Source organism: Myxocyprinus asiaticus, chromosome 3 (genome assembly GCF_019703515.2).
Source record: "Myxocyprinus asiaticus isolate MX2 ecotype Aquarium Trade chromosome 3, UBuf_Myxa_2, whole genome shotgun sequence".
NCBI lineage: Eukaryota > Metazoa > Chordata > Actinopteri > Cypriniformes > Catostomidae > Myxocyprinus > Myxocyprinus asiaticus.
Genome location: NC_059346.1, coordinates 59,091,908 through 59,117,078, shown reverse-complemented (window position 1 = coordinate 59,117,078; position 25,171 = coordinate 59,091,908). Strand labels below are relative to the sequence as shown.

The 25,171-nt window shown below is 37.9% G+C and overlaps 1 protein-coding gene across 4 annotated transcripts in view; it reads right to left on the bottom strand.

Moving 5' to 3' along the window:
- Positions 1-25,171, bottom strand: part of LOC127426041 (disks large homolog 4-like) — a 201,325-nt gene that overhangs the window by 74,882 nt on the left and 101,272 nt on the right. For all 4 annotated transcript variants that reach the window (XM_051672537.1, XM_051672528.1, XM_051672513.1 and 1 more), the window contains exon 3: positions 20,597-20,653. In XM_051672537.1, the coding sequence (XP_051528497.1) occupies positions 20,597-20,653 (57 nt within the window). The remainder of the gene's footprint in view (positions 1-20,596; positions 20,654-25,171) is intronic.

Genomic DNA, 25,171 nt, shown 5'->3' with positions numbered 1-25,171 from the left:
TTTCTCACCCACACCTATTATATCGCTTCTGAAGATATGGATTTAACCACTGGAGTCATATGGATTACTTTTATGCTGCCTTTATGTGCTTTTTGGACCTTGATACTTCTGGACACCATTCACTTGCATTGGACCTATAGAGCTAAGATATTTTTCTATAAAACTTTGTTTGTGTTAAGCAGAAGAAGGAAAGTCTTACACATCTGGGATGGCATGAGGGTGAGTAAATGATGAGATCATTTTCATTTGGGTGAACTATCCCTTTAGCCAATCAAGTGAGAGTGGCATAGCTTACAAATGATGTTCCAACTGCCTTTTTATTGGGCATAATCATTGTAAATACCATTCTGCTTTAACCTAAAGATATGAGCTGGATTTAGTTGGATATGCAAACACAAATGCATCACAATGCTTTGCACAGCACTCTTTTCCAACATGTGCACATATGTATTACGTAAGAAACTCCAAGTTGACAGATTCACCTATATGAGAAATCACATGGTCTCTCCTTTTCTCTCCCTCCCCCTTTCCTTCTTTCTGTCTTCATTTCATCTCTACCACCCACTTCATCTCTCTATCTCTGTATTGCATTGGATCCCCCAGACCATTTGTCTCAGCAAAAGTCTGTTCAGTAATTACCTCAGAGCTGCAGGGACAACTTTAAACATTCATTAGTGAGCAAGAACCTCTGAATAGAGATAGAAGCCTTATACATACACACACACTAACAGAAAAAGGATAAAAAAGGAGAGTGCCTAAAGGAGAGCACTGTAGCAAAAGGTAATCAAATCACTTCCAAACAAACATACAAACACACACACACACACACACACACACACACACACATACACACACACACACATACAGTCACACACATAAACAGAATGAGTGGTGCTTGCCTGTGCGTACAACAAACTGTGCATTAAAATCTTTTTAAAAATATATTTATCTATTTTACAAAATGCATGATGCTAGTGTGTTCTGTGGTTGCCAGGGCATTACTGTGCAATTGCTGAAGTGTTCTGAGTGGTATTTATGACATTGCTGTGTTTTTCTGTCACCAGTCCTACTTGACCCACCCGAGTGGGATTCAAACCGGCGAACCCTGGGAGTCGGACGTGCTAGCAATGCGGCTATAAAAGCTAAGGCCTTTGGTGATGTCACGGTCCTGTCACTAGTGTGTCTCTTAAGGCCAGGAAAGTGAGGATTACACACTGCACAGCTATCACGTACCAGCTGGCTACCATTACATTTGCAAAGGTTTTCTGGGTGGTTGCTAGGGTTTTTCTTGGTAGTTACTAGGGTGTTCTTAGTGGTTGCTAGGTGGTAGCTTACTGGTCCAAGTCAAAAGAGCTCACCACCAAGTCTCTATGATATTCTCGTTCATAAATATGGCTTGGCTTCCTATTTCAGCGTAAGTCTATGGGATTTTTTCGCCTGTTTTATTGTCCGCCTAGTGAAAATCCTACATCCAATTGCTGACAAAAAGTAATATCAAATCAAATCAAATCCAGTCAAATCCCTTTATTGTCACTCAACCATATACACAAGTACAACAGTGGGTGAAAGTCTTGGGTGCGGTTCCAAGCAACATAGCAGTATGACAATTACAATAACATCTGATTTACACATAGCACAGTTTACACATCTGTTACACAAAACAATATACAATATACACCAAATAATATACAATATACAGTATACACAAAATAAGAAGACTGTATACAATAAAAATACACTTGAAATCAGTGGAAAAAAATATGAAGTGTTGTGTTGACATTCAGCTGTATACCTCTCCTTATAGTTTGAGGTATCATTCGAGTATCATTCGATATCACATGAGTTTTGCATAGAAATTGTATACTCGGGATTAGGGGTTTGTTAGGGATAGTGCTTTTTCACTATCTTCGACCTCTGGATACAAATGTCTAATGAACTTTCAATTTGCTCGCAATAGATTGTATTTGTTGCAAGAGACAAGGCACTCGCAAATCGCAACGTCAGAGTCCCTTGATACATATAGAAAGATAAAAATAATTAAATGAGGCTCTGAAGAAAGTTAGTAAAGTTGTTGGTTTTGTGAGTTTGCTACCAAACCTCAGAATGACATTACTATGTGTGATATTGTTGTGAAAATGGATCAAATTCATGATAAATATTTAGTCAGTATTTAGGAGCCAAGCACCAAAGGTGCTGTGGCACCTGTTGTATCCGTTAGTATTATAATTATTCTTCCTCCCCAATGGGAGTCTATGGCAGCCAATAGAACCGTACAAAGGAAAATTGTGAAATTTGCCATTGGGCATGAATAGTCCCCATAGACAGTGTGGGACCTCTAAGACAAACTCTATAGATTAATTTTCAGTTGTGCATATCTTTTTGAACCATTTGTCCTAGAGACACCATTCTTTTTTTGTCTGATTAAACTCTTAATGATCCAAATGGTCCCCTTACATTAAAACTCCATGCATTACAGTGGCCGCCATCTTGGATTAATATGTTTACAGTTTAAAAGTTTCACATCCTTCAAACTTTGCCCGATTTGACCAAACAATGTCTTGAAATATTCTCCAGATTGAGCCGCACCGAAATGATAATACAGAATTTACATTTTCACCTTTGTTTAAAAGTTATAGCACTGCAAAGTCAACAAGGTCGATGTGAAAATGGATTTGAGGCTGTATCTCGGGAACACTTTGTCCTATCGAAACAAAACTTGGTAGGCTTCATGAGGACCATGGTCTGAGGGCACATACAGTTTTGTGACAGTGCCACTTATGAGTCAAGAATACTGAAAAATGTCCTAAATTCATGGGGTTGGTGTCTGTGGATTCCTTACGTCATGCGAATTTCATTTTTTTTCATATCGGCCATACTGCCTCTCCACCATATCGAATTAAAGTGATATATATTTTAAATCCATTGTCGGATTTGAAAGAAAATAAAGTATGCATAATGGACATCATGTCCTGAGGATACCTGAGCAGTTTAAAGACAGCGCCACCTATAGTTCAAAAGATATCCCACACTTGTATGCTGACTCTAAACTCCGGATGTCTCTTTGCCATGGTTGAGCTATGTCAACTGAGTGGCACAGTCTGTAGAGTATTGACTATTTCCAAGGGTTGTGTGTTCGATCCCCACCTTGACCAGTATTACAGCTGAATTTTGTTCTGGATGTTTTTGTGTTGTACTTACTGAATAGTTGCAGGGCTTGTCCCTGATAATTTATGCTTGCAGGTATTCTTATTCTTCTTTTTTCTCTCCCAATGGAAGTTTAAAGCAGCACAATATAGCATAACTTTTGAATCGTATGTCCTAAAATCATGAGCTATTTTTAAATTATATAAAGCCATATGTCTATTGAACCCTTTGTTCTATTGAAATTAAAATTTGTATGGCTCATCCACAACTTTTCCTGAGGGTACCTGAGTAGTTTGGAGACAGTGTCACTTCTGTCTGAAAATCGTCTGTTTAGCATGATTATCGTGCTACATGCTGTGATAGCTTAGCATGCTAATCAGTTAGCATGCTAACTGTAAGGTATTCTATATTTTAAGGCTATCTGATCACGATGCTATTCATAGGAAACATTAGCTTAGCATCCAATGCTTTTGTGTGCTCACTCTAAACTTGTCATGTCTTGTCATGCCCCATAATTGCTGTTATAACTGATATTTTTAACCCTTGTAAATGATATTTTCTGATTTAGCGATTATGAAAAATTTGTTGTTGTTATTCAGTGAAAACAAAGTACAATTTTATAGATCGGTTTTGCAAGTGCAGAAATAAATGACATTTAAATTACAAATGCCTTTTGCGATAAATTTACAAATGTAAAAGATCAGACTTCTTCATTCATAACCATCAATCTACTGAAGTAGCAGGCATTTAGAATAATGTTTAGGACAAAAACTGCTGATTTTTGTCATAGTTTTGAATGAATATATCATATCCGTTCATGTGGTTGCATTCGATCTAGTCGCACAAGTTCAAATATTTCAAAGCTCACATCCAAAGCTCAAATTAGATCTGCAGATGGCCCCCGTGCGTCTCTCCAATGGAAATGAATGACTTCCGGTTTATCATCTGTCGTTTGTTGGCAATAGTAATAGTGATGCTTGCCTGTGAAGCAAACACCATTAATTGTTATCTACAGCATCACTAACCACCCAGGACACCCTAGCAACTGCATAGCAACACATAAAAAAACTAGTTTTATTCATATGTTCTTCAGAAAATGTAAAAATGTAGTTAATTAAATGTAGCACATTAATTTTGTTTCCTTAAACATGCACAGTGACAATTACATAACAGCAATTTGTGAATAATTTCATACACTAATTTTTTTTTTTTTTTTTTTTTACAGCACAGCATTGTTTAAATTTTAAATAAACATTAATTTGCTTTAAAAACTTCATAATCAGCATTTGTACAGTCATGAATCCATGAGGACAAAAATGTACTACAGTACTCTCTCTCTCTCTCTCTCTCTCTCTCTCTCTCTCTCTGCAGTATGTGTGATGCCCATGCAAGCATTATGGAAAGCAGTGTCCTTTCAGTGCCCCCCACTGGCACACAGATGGGCATGCTGGCATACACATATACACTAATGCCCAGACGCAAGCGTTTAACCACCTGGGTACTCCATTTGTGACTTGTAGAGGAACAGGCCTTATCAAAGCCAGTTTTAAAGGCAGTTTTCTAGTTTTAAACCACAGTTCAATGTGCCATAAGTGCATTTGCAACTTCAGCGTTTAAAGGGATAGTTCACCAAAAATGTTGAATTCTCTCATTATTACTCACCCTCATGCCATCCCAGATGTGTATGACTTTTTATGATTTTTAGAAAAATATTTCAGCTCTGTATGTCCATACAATGCATGTGGATGGTGACCAGACATTTCAAGCTCCAAAAATCACAAAAAGGCAGCATAAAAGTAATCCAAAAGACAGTAATCCATGTCTTCAGGAGTGATATGATAGGTGTGGGTGAGAAACAGATCACCGTCTGTGCTTTTTGGAGCTTTAAAGTGCTGATCACCATTCACTTGCATTGTATGGACCTACAGATCTGAGATATTTTCTTAAAAAATTTTTTGTGCTACAAAAGAAAGTTTTACACATTTGGGATGGCATGAAAGTAAGTAAATAATGAAAGAATTTTCACTTTTGGGTGAACTATCCCTTTAAAGAAAACATATTTAAATGTATCGTTTCAGCTCTGAAGTCTGATTGAAAGAGCCACGTTTGGGTAGCGTGTAGGAGATGTGCTGTAGACGTGTTCGCGGCATGCTCCTAAAAGGAGAAACTTTTATTTGCAAATAAACTGCTTTTTCTTTACTAATTTCACCATATAAGCTACTTTATTATCGTTTCTAACTTTGCTGATGACCCTAAGACAGTAAGTTAATGGTGAGGACAGTCAAGTCGACCAATTAAGCAATCACATGGGCCATGGCCTCGGCCAGCTCAACTGATCCATGTGGTAATAGCGATAAACTCACTGTGGATATGTTTAAACAATACAATCATTAAAAGGACACATGCCCCACAATTGAAGCAACAGTGAGTGGTTTGCAGGCTGATGTTGCCTCTGTAAAAGAGGAGCTGACAACGACAGTTGCAACTTTGCAACAATCTCTGAACTCTGACAGGCTGACAGCAGTCAAGGTCTCCACAACGAAGACAGACGATGCCCTGACCCAGCTGGAAGGCAGAGTGGCACCACTTCAAGCTAAGATAGAAGGACTGCAGTCAAAATGCGATGACTTGGAAAAACAGGCCGATGAGGAACAACCCGAGGCTGGTGGGCATAAAAAGGTAAAACGGGAAACAATCCAAATGAGTTCATCTCCACACTTCTTCTGGATATTTTTAAGCTTTGAAGAGGTACCTCTTGTGGATTGATCTGATCATTGCAGCCTAAACCCAAACCTGGTCAACCACACAAGGTATTAATCATCAGGGTCTATTTTTTCCATATCTGGCAGCAAATCCTTTGTCATGCCTGTGTGAAAGATACTGTACAAGGGGAGTTTTCCTAGGTTCCCTGGTATCCCTTGATGTTTCAAGTTTCATTGTGCAATGGAACTGAGCAATGTTTAATGGATCCCCTAACAGTGATGGACTTCACTACAACTTCACAAAGCCTACAAATTATGTGACTGAATAGGCACAACAGACTGGTGTTAAACTAGACAGATTTTTTAACTCTCATGGCCTACTTACACTCACCAACCACTTTATTAGGTACACCTGTACATTTACATTTTACATTTACATTTATGCATTTGGCAGACGCTTTTATCCAAAGTGACTTACAGTGCAATTATTACAGGGACAATCCCCCTGGGGCAACCTGGAGTTAAGTGCCTTGCTCAAGGACACAATGGTGATTGCTGTGGGGATTGAACCACCAACCTTCTGATTATCAGTTATGTGTTTTAGCCCACTATGCCGCCACCACCACTCCACCTACTTATTCATGCAATTATCAAATCACCCAATCAAGTGGCAGCAGTGCAATGCATAAAGTCATGCAGATACTGGTCAGGAGTTTCAGTTAATGTTCACATCAACCATCAGAATGGGGGAAAATGTGATCTCAGTGATTTGGACCGTGGCATGATTGTTGGTGCCAGATGGCTGGTTTGAGTATTTCTGTAACTGCTGATCTCCTGGGATTTTCACACACAACAGTCTCTATAGTTTACTCAGAATGGTGGCAAAAACAAAAAACATCCAGTGAGTGGCAGTTCTGCAGACGGAAACACCTTTTTGATAAGAGAGGTCAACATAGAATGGCCAGACTGGTTCAAGCTTACAGAAAGGCTACGATAACTCAGATAACCCCTCTGTACAATTGTAGTGAGCAGAATAGCATCTCAGAATGCACACTCGTTGAACCTTGAAGCGGATGGGCTACAACAGCATAAGACCATGTCGATTTCCACTTCTGTCAGCCAGAAACAGAAAGCTGAGGCTGCAGTGGGCACAGGCTCACCAAAACTTGACAGTTAAAGACTGGAAAAACATTTTTGCTGAGGTACACAGATGGTAGGCCCACTGCAGCCTCAGCTTTCTGTTCTTGGCTGACAGAAGCTGAACCTGACGTGGTCTTCTGCTGTATTTGTAGCCCATCCGTTTCTCTCCAGACTGACCTATTTATTAGTGTTAAAGGAATAGTTCACCCTAAACTGAAAATTCTCTCATCATTTACTCACCCTTAAGTAAGTGACTTTCTTTCTCCTGCAGAACACAAATGAAGATTTTTAGAAGAATATCTCAGCTCTGCAGGTCCTCACAATGCAAGTGAATGGGTGCCATTCACTTGCATTGTGAGGACCTGCAGAGCTGAGATATTCTTCTAAAAATCTTAATTTGTGTTCTGCAGAAGAAAGAAAGTCATACATATCTGGGATGGCATGAGGGTGAGTAAATGATGAGAGAATTTTCATTTTTGGGTGAACTATTCCTTTAATACCAACTCTTTTTGGGAATGTTATAAGGCCTTTATAAGGGGTCAAATTATATCCCAGTCAATATTTGAGAGGATACAGCAGGCACAGGTTCATGCACATTTAACAGATAATATTTTAGACCTCGATAGACAGTTTCCGAGTGCCCCCTCACCTGATCTGTTCAAAAGCATCTTAACCCCTATTGTTTACTGTTGCCATTGAGCCTATGGTACTTGCGTTATATCAAATAACTCAACTAACTGGTATCTTACAAGGGGAACAAGAACACAGGGTGTCTTTATATGCAGATTATCTCATTTTGTATCTGTCTAATCCCTCTGTTTCTTTTCCCGGTGCCTTCCAAATTTTAGAGACCTTTGGCAAGCTGTCTGGCTACAAAATTATTTCACAGAAAAGTGAGTTATGCCCCATCAATATACAATGGCAGAAAAAAGTATGTGAACCCTTTGGAATTAGCAGCTTTTATTAATTAATGGTCATAAAATGTGATCTCATCTTCGTCAAAGTCACAAGAATAGACAAACTTCAGCTAACAACACACAAACAACTATACTCTTTCATATCTTTATTGAACACATCCCATTAAACATTCACAGTGCTGTGAAACATGTAAGCAAAGCCTAGGATTTAATTTCACAGCAATAACCTCAAACAAGCGTTTCCGGTAGCTGCGGATTAGACCTGTACAACATTGAGAAGGAATTCTGGATGATTCTTCCTCACAGAACTGCTTCAGCTCAGCCATAATTAATAATAAAACAATAAAGTTTGTGTGAACAGCTCTTTTGAGGTCATTCCACAGTATCTGTATTGGGTTAAGGTCTAGGCTCTGAATGGGCCACTCCAAAAGGTGGATTTTCTTTTTTTTTTTAAGTCATTCTGTAGTGGATTTACTTCAATGTTTAGGGTCATTGTACTGCTGCATCCCCCAACTTCTGCTGAGCTTCAGCTGGTGCACAGCCACCCTGACATTACTATATATCTTGCTAAACTTGGGAATTAATTTTTCCCTTGATGATGGCAAGTGGTCCAGGCCCGGAAGCAGCAAAGCAGCCCCAAATCATTATGCTCCCTACACCATATTTCACCGTTGGGATGATGTTTTCATGTTGGTATGTGGTGCCCTTTTTACACCATACATAGTGCTGCATGTTCTTCCCAAACAATTCAACCTTAGTTTAATCAGTCCACAAAACATTTTCCCAGTAGCATTGTGGAGTGTAAAGGTGGTCTTTGGCAAACTTCAGGTGCCCAGCAATGTTTTTTTTTTGGACAGCAGCAGCTTCCTTCATGCCTGTTTAATGATTTCCGTATCGTAGACTCAAGAACAGAGATGTTTACCAGTTCCAGTGATTCCTTCAAGTCTTTAGCTGTCACTCTAGGGTCACTTTTGTTTGACCTCATTCAGCATTCTGTGGTGTGCTCTTTGAGTTATCTTGGCTGGACGACCACTTCTAGGGAGAGTAGCCACAGTACTAAATCATCTCCATTTATAGACAATTTGTCTAACTGTGGACAAGCTCTTTGAGATAACTTTGAAACCCTTTCCAGCTTTATGCACAACAACAATTCTTAATAGTAGGTCTTCTGAGATCTCTTTTTTTGGTCCACGTGAGCAGATGCTTCTTGTGAATAGCAAACTCAAAATGTTTGAGTGCATTTTATAAGTCAAAGTAGCTCCAGCCCACACCTCCAATTTTGTTTCATTATTTGGATGCCAGGTTTGCCAACTCCTGACTCTAATTAGCTTTAGTTGATGTCATTAGCCTAGAAGTTCACATACTTTTTCAAACCAACACTGTGAATGTTTGAATGATGTATTTAATATGTACAAGAGCAATACTATAACAGATTGTATTTGTTCATTATTGCAACTTACATGAAGATCAAACCAGATTTTAAGACAAATTATTTATTTATACATAAATGCAGGTAATTCCAAGGGTTCACATACTTTTTCTTGCCACTGTACCAGCACATACTTTTTTTAGCTTGTCCCCTTATAAAGTAACCCATAATTATAAGTATCTTGATGTTTGTGATACAGATAAGTTTCCAAAACTTTTCTTTCTTAACTTCGTTAACAATACTTGAGCAAATTTTCAAGCATTGGTCCTCACTTCCACTATCTTCTGCGGGTCATATTAATTAAATTAAAATGACTATTCTTCATACATTTTTATACTTATTCCAAAGCATCCCATCATTTATTTCTTAAGTCATACAGGGTCCTTTCCTCATTTATATGGAGTATAAACCTGCTATACGTCAGAAGAGGCTCTTACATAAGCCCAAAATCTTAGGTGGCATGGCTCTGCCTGACTTTCAGTGTTACTATTGGGCTGCAAGCATTCGTCCTTTACTACACTGGTGCTCCAGGTGCTGATGCCCCTTCACGGAACTCTTTTGAGTCTGCCTTGTGTAAACCAATACCTCTAGCTGCCCTCGTCTTTGCCCCTCTTTCCTCCCTCTATGTTGAGTACACAAATAATCTGATAGTAAGATCCAAATTGAAGATTTGGTTCCAAATGAAGAAACACTTTGAATGGCAGTCATGGTCATTTAGAGCTCCTGTCTATGCCAACCATCTCTTTAAGCCATCCACAACAAATAAAGCCAATCAACTTGCATAATTTCTCTTTGTCTAACATTCAAATTGCCTTAGTTATTTGTAGGTAAGCTGGTTATACTGTAGTGCACTTTGAGTTTTCTCTCTGAAACCCTCCTCCTCCCCTGCACCAACTGTCTAGATCTGCTTCAAATGGATTAATGTACAGTATGTCCTTTTTGCAGCTTTAAAGATTTGGACCCCATTGACTTACATTGTATGGACAAAAACAACTCTTCAAATTATCTTTGTTTATGTTACACAGCAGAAAGAATGTCATATCAGTTTGGGACAGCACGAGGGTGTAATAATTTTCATTTTCGGCTGAACTATTGTAAAATCTCTTGTGGTTTAGTGTTTTAATTAAATCCTTTTCTATACTAGTTTACCTTCTCTTAGATCAAACTGGCCAGACCAACAGAGTAAGAAATTTGTTCCCAGCCAAGATTTTAAAACAACAGACATATTTAAGTACTAGCACACTTCTCATCAACAAGCTAAACAATTTGAGCACAAACAGTACAAGCTAAAGTTTAATACTTATGGCCAGAGGCTTGTTCAAATTCCTAACTAGAGGTCGACCGATGATTCAACAACAATAATCAGCAATAATCAATCTTCTGGAACTATCAGTTATCTGCAAAAATCAATGACAATAGTACACCAATAGTTTTTCACCATGGATGGCACTGAGATTCCAGAGTATGACCACAGCAGGGGCAGACTGCCTTTTCAATAATCTATCTCTTTATAGCCACAACACATAGAAACCTTTTCAGGTGCACGCACCAGTTCAATGTGCATTTTCAGTAACTCTTGAGCTGACAAAAACTCTCGCAAGATTCAACCTATCTATACTACAAGTAGCAAATGCACTCTTGTGAGTTTTAGGGGCCTTGGTTACAGACCTTGTTTACGGGCCTTGGTTAGGGGTTTAACATGTACTGTACACTTTACTGTGTTTTATGTGCAAGCGGAAAAGTCCAACTTCAGAGCCGGGCACAATTACATTTGTGACAAAAAAGACACAAATGAAGAATAGACATTACTGAACGTTTTGTAAGGAATAACTGAAAACGGACCATTGAATTATTTAAAAATAATGCCCACCCGAGGTGGTAATGTGGTCACGAAGCGCAGCTTCCCTAAAACATTCTTGTGAGTGGAACTTCTTTCTTCTGCCATGGATTCAGCATCTTGCTAGCTCAAGCCTTCGTTGCTAGTTCGAAAACGTCACTTCAGAACTAGCAACGGAGGATTGCGGTGCTTGCGCTGCTTTACTGGAGCACTTACTGGAGTAACAAGTTATTGCATTTGTGTGTGTGTGTGAGAGAGTTTGTGTGTAAGTTTGTTTTTGAGGGATCGAAAGAGAGAAGCTCAGAAACTAAGAGAGATCACCTGTGGGATTACCTTTATTTGTTGCAGCTCTCATCAGAAGTAACATTGCTTCAAAATCGCCAAGATGTAAGTTTAAGCACTTCTCAGCAGCAGTGAATGTCGCCATATTTCCGATGTAAACCTTAATAACTGTTTTTAACCCTACTGAGTTGCTGGTGACTGACATGACGTCTCTATTGCTTGCTCTCAAGTAAGTGTGTGCGTAATGAGTATAATGTATACGTGTCCAGGTGTGTGAGAGCTTAAAGGCCAAAACATAATTCACGCAAGTACATGAACGCAGACGCACCTTGCTACGCAAGCTCGATTCCATGTGTCGTGAAATGTGTCAGCGCTCAATTCATAACCCAACACAAGTACACGCTGCATTCTCTGCATTGCTTCAAGGGCGCTAGAGTGGATTTTCTGTTTTCAGTCAATAACTGTCATGGCGGAGCAGCATTTTGAGGAGAGTCTTGCTGAACAAGTTAGATTATTGAAACATATTTACGACCCCTCATCCCCTCTCCATTCGAATAAAACAGGGATTGAAAATGCTTGGCAGGAAATTGCAGCTTCCCTAAATTCTGATAACGACACTGTAAAGAGAAAATGGAAACAACTATGGGACCGATTTGTCCGAGCCAGGAAGAATTGGAAAGGCGTCCGTAGCGGAGATGCTGCAACTAGCTATAGATATCCAGTCATTTTGGACATGTTGGGATGTCTTTTTGACTTCATAAAACACCAGACCACAGAGTCAAGTTTTCGTGATTTGATTTCGTGGCGCCTAAAAAAAACTCTATCGCCTCCTTATGGTGTGAGGTTTGTAACCAACAGAGCAATGCAAGAGCGCACATAAAGTATGTACAACGGGACCACGCGTAAGCCATGCGTTGGCCAAACGCTCGCGTCTACGTTCACGTACTTGCATGAAGTACGTTTGGCCTTAAGAGAGGGGGAGCGTGAGGGTGTTTCCCACAGATATTTCAGATAATATAGAAACTGTTGTATTGATCAAGTGTATCTAGCCTTGATACAGCTCAAGCCTTCGTTGATAGTTCGAAAACGTAATGTTAGAACTAATGGAGGAATGTGCTGCTTTTCGGCATCAGAGTAACAAAGTAATGCGTGTGTGTGTTTGTGTGTGCGAGCGAAAGAGAGGGGGAGGGGTAGCACAATACTTTCCATGTGAGGTTGATTAGGGTGAAATACATTGAAACATAAAAAGTTTCACATATTAAAAGTTATTTCGGATAATAGAAATGAGTCTCAATGTGTGTGTTTGAGTGTGTGTGTGTGTGTGTGTGCGTGTGTGTGTGTGTATGTGTGTGCGTGCGCATGCATGTGTGTGAGCGTGTGTGAGTGCGGGGGAGACGAGGGTGCTTTTCAACCGAATTTGAAATAAATGTAGGATATTATAAACATTGTTTGACGTTCTTAACCGATTTACTTTAACCAATGTCTTTGTTTATATAGTTATTTTGCTGTGGTAGCATGTGCGGTGTGTGTGGGTGGGTGAGACAAGTGCGAAAGAGACAAAGAGAGGGAGGCCAAGTACGCTTTTCAGTTGAAATGAAATAAATTTAGGATATTATAGACATTGTCTTTCTTTTACGATGTACTTAACCAATGTCTTTGTTTTAATAGGTTATTTTGTTGTGGTAGCCTGTATGGCTCTTTGAAATAACTGAAATAATTTGGCAAAGTGATATGGAACCATTATGCGGTCAAGACCTGGAACTACTTCATAGCCGTGCGTTTACTTGAAAAATAATTGCACACCTTAGAACGTCCATCAACCAATCAGAATCAAGCATTCAACAGACCCGTGGTATACATTTATATAACCTTTAGTTTATTTAAATTTTGATTGATGGTGTCCTTAGAGAAAAAGAAAAAAATCTGTTTCATATAACACCGGACAATTATGAAAAGCAATCGCTGATGATCTACTATTGATGAACAATGATCTATTGTTGATAAATTACTGCTCATACAGTTGGCTACTTATTAGCCTATATGACAGTGTTTACTTTATATTGTATATATTGTCAAGAGTGATAATTGTAAGAGTGTCTGTTTTGTTTCCCTTATGTGTTTCTGTGAGCTGGAAGCACAGACATTTCAAAATCCCCCGTGTATTTCGGGCTTGTTTATAGTTAAAAGTCCCGCGTTGTGAACCAAATTTTGTTATTATTGGGATTTTGGTCGCACAATAAACTGCATCTGGAATTTTATTCATTTCGACTCTTTTGCCTCTATAAGCACTTTTCCACCATGGGGCCAAACGGTTCTGAGCACGGTGAGAAACGATGCCAACAGCATTTCCACTTGAGCACGGTTCGGTATGATTTGTAAGCACGGCTACCTACTTATCTACATACCTACCTTCTTCTATTTTCCCACCCATGTTCTCTATGGATGACTATTTAATGTTTGCTGGTTCCTGCTGTGATTCAATAAATGTCTATGTGTGTGTGTGTGTTTGTGCTCTCCTCATCTCACTACCTCTCATCCCATAGCCTTTGCTTTAGCACTGGAAAAAGAGAGAGCATAGAGGATTCCACTCGATCACTCGCCTCTTTGGCACTCGTCAAATGTGTTAATATCAGTAGAGGCAGTCACGTTGCTATGGAGGCCAGAATCTCACAGTCTCAATGTCCTGTTTAGAGTGTTTGTGTGTGTCTGTGTGTCTGTGCCCGCCCATAGGAAAGAAAAATCCCAAAATAAGATCTCTTTAATATCTCAGTTGTTTTTCCTAGGCAGCAATAAGATTAAATAGAGGGTAAATTAGTCAGATATTTCCTTATGAAATCAAACATTTCTCATCAAATTCTTCCAAAAACAAATTATCTGAGCTTTTTTATCCAAATTAACTGTATAACTCTATACTGTTCATTTTCATTTCTTGTCTGTTTTAATTTCTCCTTAGAAATTTCAGGAGAAACATCTGGTTAATGACCAAGTTAATACTAAAATGAAACATACACAGTAAAACAACACATTTTTCAGCAGATTCTATATAAAGCTTATCCACAAATAATGTCATGCCAAACATGTTGAAGATCAGCAGCAAGACAATCAATTTAGGGGCTCTGACTGTGTGTGAGAGATGGTTTCATGCTATTGGCTTTTCATTTTCTGTAGACCTCAGTGCATTTGGCAGAAGAACTCCACACTGTCCTCTATTGGAGGCATTGAGGCATTGCATTAACATAATAATTGAGAAAAACCTGTGTGTGTGTGTGTGTGTGTGTGTGTGTCTGTGTGGTTTAAAGTTGGTACTCTGCATGAGAGCAATATGTTTGCTGATATTACTGCAGTGGATATGACAGTACAGAGAAAATGATGACTTCAGGCGACAGAGAAATACCATGGAGAAATGTGACAGAAGGCACTGTAAACAACAACCTGACATTAATGCAATAGAGACAAAAACAGAAGATCGCAACAGGAGGTGAGTAAAAAATGAGTCGCAATCATGGTGATGTCATCGGGACCACCATCACAGGAAATTCATGGACAATTATGAAGATAATGACAATCAAACAAGTCATATGCTAAAGACAAGCAGAAATATGGTGTCATGAAGATGTCGCTGTTAAAGCTGAAGTATGTAACTTTTTCAATGTTAAAATACTTTCTCTTATCCCAACTTAAAATGCAGAGACAACTATAAGTAAGCCATTTGTAGGTACATTTTCTCGAAAACTGTAAACACTGTGTAGCTGTGGCCCTATAAAAATTCCCGTTTTTTTTTTTTTTTTTTTTGAGCATCCAGTCTCAAGAGAGACGATGACATTAACTCGACCAATGGTGTGACTTGGGGGGTGGGACTATCTCTTTGTTTGACCAATGGCAGAAAAGCTGTTTTGAAAACAATTTTATTTTTGCAAATCCGTTTGGTGGCGCTAGAAATGACATTGTCAGCTTTAAGGACAACTTCACAAAGAAAGCATCATTCATACTTTCTTAAAAGTCTACATTCTTCTGCCGTCGCAAACAGAATACAGTACATTTACATTTATGCATTAGGCAGACGCTTTATTCAAAGCGACTTACAGTGCATTCAAGGTATACATTGTATCAGCGTATGTGTTCTCTGGGAACAGTACCAACATATTCTGACGTAAATTATGTTTTAGCTAAGATGTGAACTTGCAATCTGAACCAAATGTGATAAGACATAGATACTGGGCACCACAAAATAATACAAAGACAATAAATATTCAGATAGTCTTTTTGTTGTGCTGTCCTAGCTGTTTGCCTGCAAAAACAAACAAACAGTGCGACAATTGTAGTTCAATTTATGAACGATTGACTCTTACAGTATAAGCAACCTGGTCTCATAGAATCACGTTACTATACCTACATTTTTGCAAAATGTTATGTGGCTCGTTATACATATTGCAGCAGTTTTATGGTGAAATGAAAACACTAAACACTAGGCGCTAAAACAACTACTTTTATTTACTTTTACACAAATCACAAGTAAAACGACAGATTATCAGTTCATGAACTCTGTTTCTCACACAATGCTATCTTATGACAACTAAACACTTTTAATATAGTGCATGACTTGTAAAGCGATACATAAGGAATAATTGATGACGGACCTTTGAGTTGTTGAAAAATAATGCCCACCCGAGGTGGTAATGCGGTCACGGCATGCAGCGGAGTATTATTTTTCAACAATTCAACGGGCCGGAGTCAATTATTCCGTTTATACCACGGTTACCACACCTTAATACATCGTTCAGGATTTTATCTCAAGATATTTTCTGGTTTTCGTCCCTAAAACGCTCTTGTGAGTGGAACTACTTTCTTCCGCCACAGATTTAGCATCTTACTTAAATACAGCTCAAGCGTTCGTTGCTAATTCGAAAACGTCAAGTTAGAAGTAGCAACGGAGGATTGTGCTGCTTTACTGGAGCACTTACTGGAGTAATAAGGTAGTACGTTTGCGCATGTGTGTGTGAGTTTGTTTTTGAGGGATCGAAAGAGAGAAACTCAGAAAATGAGAGTGATTGCTTTTGGGATTACCTTTTTTGTTGCAGCTCTCGTCAGAAGTAACGTCGCTTCAAAATCGCCAAGATGTGTGTCGCCATATTCCCGTTATAAACCTTCACGATTCTTTTTTTCATCCCCACTGAGATGCAGGAGTGCGCTGACATGACGACCCTGTTTTTCTCTCACGAGTTTGTTTGGGCCATAAGTGTGTGCGTTACACGTATAATTTGTGTCTACAAGTGTGGGAGTGTGTGTGTGTGAGTGGGGGAGCACGAAGGTTTTTCCCAGAGATATTTCAGATAATATTGAAACTGTTGTATTGATCAAGTGTATCTAGCTTTGATACAGCTCAAGCCTTAGTTGCTAATTTGAAAACGTAATTTTAGAACTAGCAACGAAGGATGCACTGCTTTTCTGTGTGTGTGTGAAAGCGCGGTAGCTCGGTGCTTTCTGCTATAGCTATGTGAATCTGATTAGGGCGAAATACATTGAAACATTAAAAGTTATTTCGGATAATATAAATTGTTGTATTGATCAAGTCGCGGGGGTGTGGCTCTATTTTTTGGTCGCGACTTGAGTCTCGAGTGTGTGTGCGTATGTGTGAGCATGTGTAAGTGCGAGGGAGCTCGAGGGCTCTTTTTAACCAAAATTGCAATAAATGTAGGATATTTTAGATATTGTTTGACATTCTTAACTGATTTACTTTAACCAATGTCTTTGTTTTAACTGGTTATTTTGTTGTGGTAGCCTGTAGGGCTCTTTGAAATAACTGAAATAATTTGGTGAAGTGATATGGAACCATTATGCGGTCAAGACCTGGAACAACTTTATAGCTGTGCATTTACTTGAAAAATAATTGCACACCTTAGAACGTCCATGAACCAATCAGAATCACGCATTCAACAGACCCGTGGTATAAATTTTAACATTTGCATTAAATAACAACTACATTTACAAGCTTGATCGAGTTAAACTGATAGAGCGTTGCACTTGCAATTCAGGTCCGAGACCTGAAGAGCATGCGAGTCGACACGTGAGCCGAAAAAGTCACATAAGCACCTTAACCTCCTGAGACCCGAGCATGACTGCTGCGTGCATTTTCCATTTCCCTTTTTGATTTGTAACTAAATGCACCTAATAAACATGCAAAAAAATAAAAATTTATAATAATTCTAGAGCCACGTTTTTCAAACTGGGAGGCGTGTCTCCCCAGGAGGGCACCAGTGCTTGTCAGGGGAGGCACAGAGATTGATAATAAATTCACGAAGTAAAATCAAAAGATATTTAACTTAAATACAATAAAAATGTATTGTCAAGATAAATGAAAATTAATAGCTTAATAGACCGTAGTCCAGCTTAATAGACCATAGCTTTATGGCATTATAATATAATTAAATGTCGTGAACGAATGCATGTCATGCAAGATCGCATCCATGTGCCAGTTGTGTGAGTGTGAATCTCTCTGCCCGCATGCGTATTTCCTTTGTTCAAACACAAAACTGAACGAGAGTTCTCCAATATACACTGCTCTATGAAATCTCACTGCTCTCGCTCATAGAGTACGTGTGCACGCTCAAAACGTGTCCTGTGCACTCGTAAATCTATTATAAAGCAATATAATAGACGGATGAACAGATGCCTCTGTTCATCCGTCACCACATGTCCATTGTTACGAGTTCAACATGATATTGGTTCGATGTGTCTTCATGTGTTTGTGACAAGTGCAGTTTCACATAGAGACGGACATTGGCACACGAGATGCAAGTTTATCACAAATATAGGCTAAAAAACAGTAATTCCATTGTCATAAGGGCAAGCATAATGCAGAATATGGTTTTATGTATTAATAATAGAAATGTTTATAGCTGTTAATCATGCACCAGTGTATGACGTATTGCCGAATGAGTCTGTCAGACTGAATTTAAGGTTATTGATCATCATTGGTGAATTGCTCCAATGCCTGAAATATGATGAATTTTGATAATAAAACACTAGAGGAGGGGCCTGGGTAGCTCAGTGGTAAAAAGACGCTGGCTACCACCCCTGGAGTTCGCTGGTTTGCTAGTTCGAATCCCAGGGCGTGCTGAGTGACTCCGGCCAGGTCTCCTAAGCAACCAAATTGGCCCGGTTGCTAGGGAGGGTAGAGTCACATGGGGTAACCTCCTTTTGGTCACTATAATGTGGTTTGTTCTCGGTGGGGCACGTGGTGAGTTGAGCGCGGATGCCGCGATGGATGGCGTGAAGCCTCCACACATGCTAGGTCTCCGTGGCAACGCGCTCAACAAGCCACGTGATAAGATGTGCGGGTTGATGGTCTCAGACACGGAGGCGACTGAGATTCGTCCTCCGCCACCCGGATTGAGGTGAGTTACTATGCCACCACAAGGACTTAGAGCGCACTAGGAATCGGGCATTCCAAATTGGGTGAAAAAGAAAAAAAATAAATAAATAATAAAACGCTAGAGGAAAATACCTGATAAAACAGTCTACATTTTGTCAGAGGGGGGCTTACTGTTTAAGACTTTCCTAAAAATGTATGTCCACATATGTGGACAGCTGGACTAAGTTGTAAAATTTTAAATAACACCAAGCTATAGAAAGTCCAGTTTTTATAATCAAATTGTTTATTATGTTTCCAGGAGTGTTGGTTATTCATGTTTTGAGACATTACAGACATTACCTCAGACATTTGCATAATTAATTCTGATTCAAAGTAATGGCCAGCATCATCCAATCACTGCCAACCATGTTAAAATAAAATTATTCATTAAAAATTCTGAATCTATATACTGATTACCATTGTCCCATGTCTGCCAAACATGTTGAGTTGTCCAAACATCATCTGCAGCTTGAAATTGAACTTTTGGCTGGATTTTAGGAGTGAATGCACTTAGCTGCATAAGGAGCTATTAGATGCTCCCTTGCTCCCTTGCTCCCTTTTTAGAGAATAACTTAACCTCCAGTGTGCTATCTGCACTGGTCTCAGAACATTTCGAAATGCACCGTATTTTCATCCTAACTCCATATAAAACCTCTGAAAATGATAGTTTTTCTCAATGTGAAAATGCACAGTAAATATAGGATTTCTAATGAAAACCTTGTGTTTTTGTACACTATAGTGTAGATTGTGTTTAGCAGCGTGGCATATCATGCTAAATTGCTCAAATTTTTAAAAATGACATATTAGATGAAACTAGAGACTCTAATCTTTTGACTCAAACAAGTTTCAATGTAAAAACGTAATTAGGTTTCTCTCCAGATATAGTTTTGTTGGTGTTTCTCCCAAAGACAAACTCCGATGTGACTGGGGCCATGTTGTTTTGTCACATGACCCTGTAGTCGAAAGTTTAACCCTTTACTGACAGCGCAGGGTCTCCTGAAATTAAATTATGTGTTGCGTATAGCCAAAATACAACGTCAGTCCACGAATGTGTACACGGGGTCACACGAGGATAAAATTAAGTGGTGCCTTAGCAATTGCGTTTTTCATCTTAAGTGTGCTTTTTATGACACTATCGGTCAGGTTTAGGTTCAAGGTTTAGGGTAGGGAGGTAGGTTTCATTGATTTAAAACTCGATAGAGCTTTTTGCGCTTCACAGTGGACATTCCACTTCAGAACTGCAGCGAAACGTGTAATTAACCAAATAATAGAATTTAGCAAAAATCAGTTTTACATCAGTTCTGTATCGCTCTTTAGCGCTATAGTTTGAATCAGTCGAATAACACACTCAATCACTGAATTGGTTAGATCGGTTCTTGACTGGTCTTCACTGGAAAATTTTAATGAGTTACCCAAAATTTTTATTGTTTCTGTTAAGTATACAGTATAGTTAGGACTAATTATTCTTCAAGTAACTAAACAAATCATTCATGTATTTTTTTAAGGAACTAGAACCATTACGTGGAATTGGAAACATGATGGGGATGACAAAAAATAAATAAATAAATAAAATCTTTGTTTTCTAATAATAATGTCATATGGCAGTCATTGATGAAATGCCATGAATTATAGTACAATGAAAATGGTCACATCCACAACCAATTAGTGAGTACAGCCCACAGATGTAGTTCTGCCTCCCGTACAGCAGGGGCAGCAAAGTAAAAGTGTTCTTACCAGTGTGGAGACTGCAGAGGTGTACAGAGGGGTTTGACCAGAGGATAGCAACACTGGCTGTGAAAAAAATAGGAGAGGAAGGAGGATAACTCAGCAGCAGGAAAAGTGGAACACCACAAACCCATAAGATAAATCCAAGCATTAAAAGCCTTTAATATATATTCACAGGGCTGTACATTGCATTGATGCATCACAATGCATTATGAAGCATCAGTGCCTTCCATCTTGTATCTGACAATGAAAAATCAATGCACTGATTAAGGATTTTTGTTTATTTACAATTGGAAATTTAATTAAACTGTGAATGTTTAGCATATAGATTTCCATTATATAAGAATATTTCCTGCAAAGCTGTAAACAAAATTAATCGAGAATTTACAGAAATGTCCAATTAGTGTTTAGGAACTATTCTAAGTTCAATTAAATGTAATTGCTTAATTTCATCAGAGGCTCTGGACATAGTTAAAGAGATGTGTATATATAGAGTCCAGCAGGTATTAAAGGAATATTCCATGTTCAATACAAGTTAAGCTCAGTCGACAGTATTTGTGACATTGATTACCACAAAAAAAAAATTTTTTTGCTTTCCCCCTCCTTTTCTTTAAAAAAGCTAAAATCTCGGTTACAATGAGGCACTTACAATGGAAGTAAATGGGGCCAATCTGTAAACGATAAAATACTCACTGCTTCAAAAGTGTAGCCACAAGACTTAAATAAACAATATGCGTTAACATGATTTTAGTGCGATTATATCGCTTTCTAACATTTTCTGTGTAAAGTTATAGCCAATTTTACAACTTTGTTGCCATGACGATGTAATGTCAACAAACCCTAAAATGACTGTAAAAATGATGATTTAAACAACTTTAAAGGTCAAATAGTACATGAGTTTTAACAGAAGAATTAATGTAAGTGCTTTTATAAAATAAGCTTCACATTTCTGCCTTTAAACCCTCTAAATATTGGCCTCATTCACTTCCATTGTAACATCGATTTCTTTCTTTTTTTTTCTTTCTTTTTTTTATAAAGAAAATGTGGTACGAGATGAAATATTTTTTGTGATAATCAACATTATGCCACAAATGCTGTCGACTGAGCTTTACTTGTATTGAACCTGGAATATTCCTTTAATCAAATATTTTTTTATCTAATTCTTAAAATGGTTGTAAATTGAATTTGGAAAGGTAGCAGAGGTCTTAGATCCGTATGAATAAGGTTAAAATATGCTCAAGAGCTGAAGCTGATTTTTCTTTAGGTAGGTTGCAGGTTTAAGTCAACATGAAATCAAAACTTGACCTATTTACTTCCTATAGTGCACATTCCTAGTCTTATTTTTGTCTTCGTAATCTTTTACCAAACTGTAATAACTTCCTCCACCTCTGAAACGACTTTACTTTTCATCTGACATCACCAAGTCAAATTGTTCAACCCCTCCCATCCAAACTCCTGACTCCATTATAGAATGTAACGCCCGCTTTTGAAAATCCAATCAATTCCTGATGGATAAAATCAAGTCCCGCTCTATATTGAATATCCTGTTTGACTGAGAAACATGTCACATTATGGAAGATTCACATTGACTTTAACAGATTAAATGAAGTTTAAGAAGATAAAGATTTAATTAATTGGTGTGTGAGCAAGAGAACAATTCAAGTAAGATAAAATAGTGAGTGCAGAAAAGGCAGGAAAGAAAAAAGTGAAGAGTAACTGGAAAGTGGAAAGAGACCCAGAAACTGTGGAGCACATGTCCAGAAGATGAAAACAAAATAATGCAAGTGCACAGTCTGTATCATTTATGTGTGTTCGCCTGAGGAACACAAGCCCCTTTATAGTGAAACAACAAACTATTGTTCTAACTTGTAGCTGTCCTTGCTCCTGAGACACAAACAGAGTTCTATGTCTGAACAGCAGATGGCAATGTTTTTTCAGTCGAACTTTTCAGCGATTAAATCACCTCAGGTATTTCACCTCAGTGTGACAAATCCATTACATGTATGACATGGTGTGGTTTCCAAAAATAAATAGGAAAATGTGAAGATAAGACCACTCACACTACATATTCCCTGAAGCTGTAGGACAGTAGCTCGTCATCTTGAGCTCCTTTTAAACCCATGACCCAAATCCATACTGAGAATTTGATGATTCCTGAAGGAATGTCTCATATTCCCTAGCCTATTCTGCTCCTTTACTCACAAATGCATAAATACCATAAAAAAAACCCTTGAGATTTGAAGTACCACAATAGAATATTACTAATTACATTGTACCACATCTTGACAGAACCCTCTGCATGACAGTAAGAAGTAGAAAGAAAATCATAGCTTTAACTTGAATTGAACCTGGAATTTTCCTTCAAACGTTTTGAACCTATTCGACAACAAAGGCTGTTTGGTCCTCTTTTCCTTCTCTGATAAAAAAAAAAAAAAAAACTAATTTTTTTTTAACCCATTTCAGAGCAAATACATAAATATATGAATATCAGCAGAGATATAAACAGAAGGGTTTATTTGAATTTTCATAAGGCAAAAAAAATATTGACATTATGATGATTCAGTACCCGCCACACACCAAATGCAGGTACTTTTTTCCTATAAATTCTCCTCCCTGCCCAGTAGGTGGCGATATGCACGAAGAATGCGAATGGCCAAAAACAAAAGAAGAATGTGAAAGTGAAAGTGGAGATTTATTGTCAAAACTGACTTAAATATTTATCTGTTTCTTACCCGCACCTATCATATCGCTTCTGAAGACATGGATTTTACCACTGGAGTCTTGTGGGTTACTTGTTTGCTGCCTTTAAATGCTTATTGAACCTTCAAAGTTCTGGCCACCATTCACTTGCATTGTATGTAAACACAATCATGCCAATAAAGTACATTTATATATATATATTTTTTTTTTAATGGTGTTGTTTAGTGAACTTAAACACTGCAAATGATCTCTGACCATCTCAGCAGCTCCTCGATGTTATTTCACTTTATTTCCATGTAAAAGTTCATGTTTTAAATGCAGTGGGAATGCAACTGCCAGGTCCACTGTATTTTGACATTATGATTCCAGAAATTCCAGATATTTGTGGCTGTACCGTACAAAGCAAATGACAAGCAGCAACACTGGGACTACAGGTGAATTGTCATGTGTAGTCCTAATAATTCAGTACAGTCTCAGAAATGGTGATTGAACAAGAAGTTGCCACTGTGGCAAAAAAAGTAAATTTCGTACCCTGATTTACAGTAATATTATATGGGGCTTAAAGAGGTTTAGATTTATTTAGTGTATCTGAACAGGTTGAAGACTAACAGGATGTAGGCGCTCTTATGTGTCATATGACCACAACTGAAACTGATTCATACATGTCATGTAAAGTGCACAGCATGTAGTGTATATAATGCCACATACAGTATGTCCAGTGAGGACATGTGAAGGACAGGAGGGCAATTACATGTACATATTATATATACACCATATCAGTAGATTGCAGATTATATTACCTACAGTATACACATAGTTAGTGCTTGAAAAATGTTTCAAAATGAGCAATTTTACAGCAATGGACACAGATCTACAGCCATTGCCCAGTGTACAAATACCTTTAAGTAATGAGAAGTGGTGTGAAACTCAAAGGAATCGATAACAAAATACAATAACCAATTATAATACCTATAATAACATCTGATGTATTACACTTTCATTTCTGATCAAAAATACAATTCTTGACCTATCTGCAGTTTGCTGACAATACACCAATTTGTTCCTCCAATTACATTTGTGTCTTCAGTATATTTTTTGTAAATAATTATGAACAAAAATAGTCAAATCAGATTGAATTTCATTATTCATTGTATCATTTAGTAAAGAATTTCAGATATAATTTACTAAATAATATCATTACTTAAATTATTTGTAACACTTTCTATGAAGCTCATATTTATAATGCATTGTAAAGTCATTATACATGCATTATACTGCATTCATAATGCCTCATAATACACCTTATACTACCTTATAACTTCTCATAAATAATTATAACTAGTTATAATACATTGTAATACTTACCTATTCATAGTTATACTTTAGAGTATAATGCATTATAACACAAGCAACATCCAATTTTAACACAGCAGAAGTTAATTAAGTTAATGGTATAAGTGTTGTGTAGTGTAAGCAGTCAAAAGGCTTTATGATGTGATCATGTTATAAGTGGTTTTGCCTGCTTTAAATACAGTTACAAAAGCAATATCTTCTTATAAACAGCCATAACATAAACTTGTAACATACCATACATTACAAGTCAAACTTATAAGATGCACAAACATTAAAGTTTATTAAATAGAGTCCAGTATGGAATCAGTTTGATTTTTTTTCTTGGTGTGTTTACACCCAAGAAGACTGGCTACATGTGTGATCAACATATATATTTTTTCTCAAGAGAGAGTTTCTGATATATTTTAACCTTGTAGCTTTACAAGTGTTTTTTGTAATATCTCAAAATTGACATTGAATGTGTGTTATTTTGTATTTTGTGCATGTGTAATGTGTATAACTTTCTGCATGACTAGTTATGTCTTATAACCA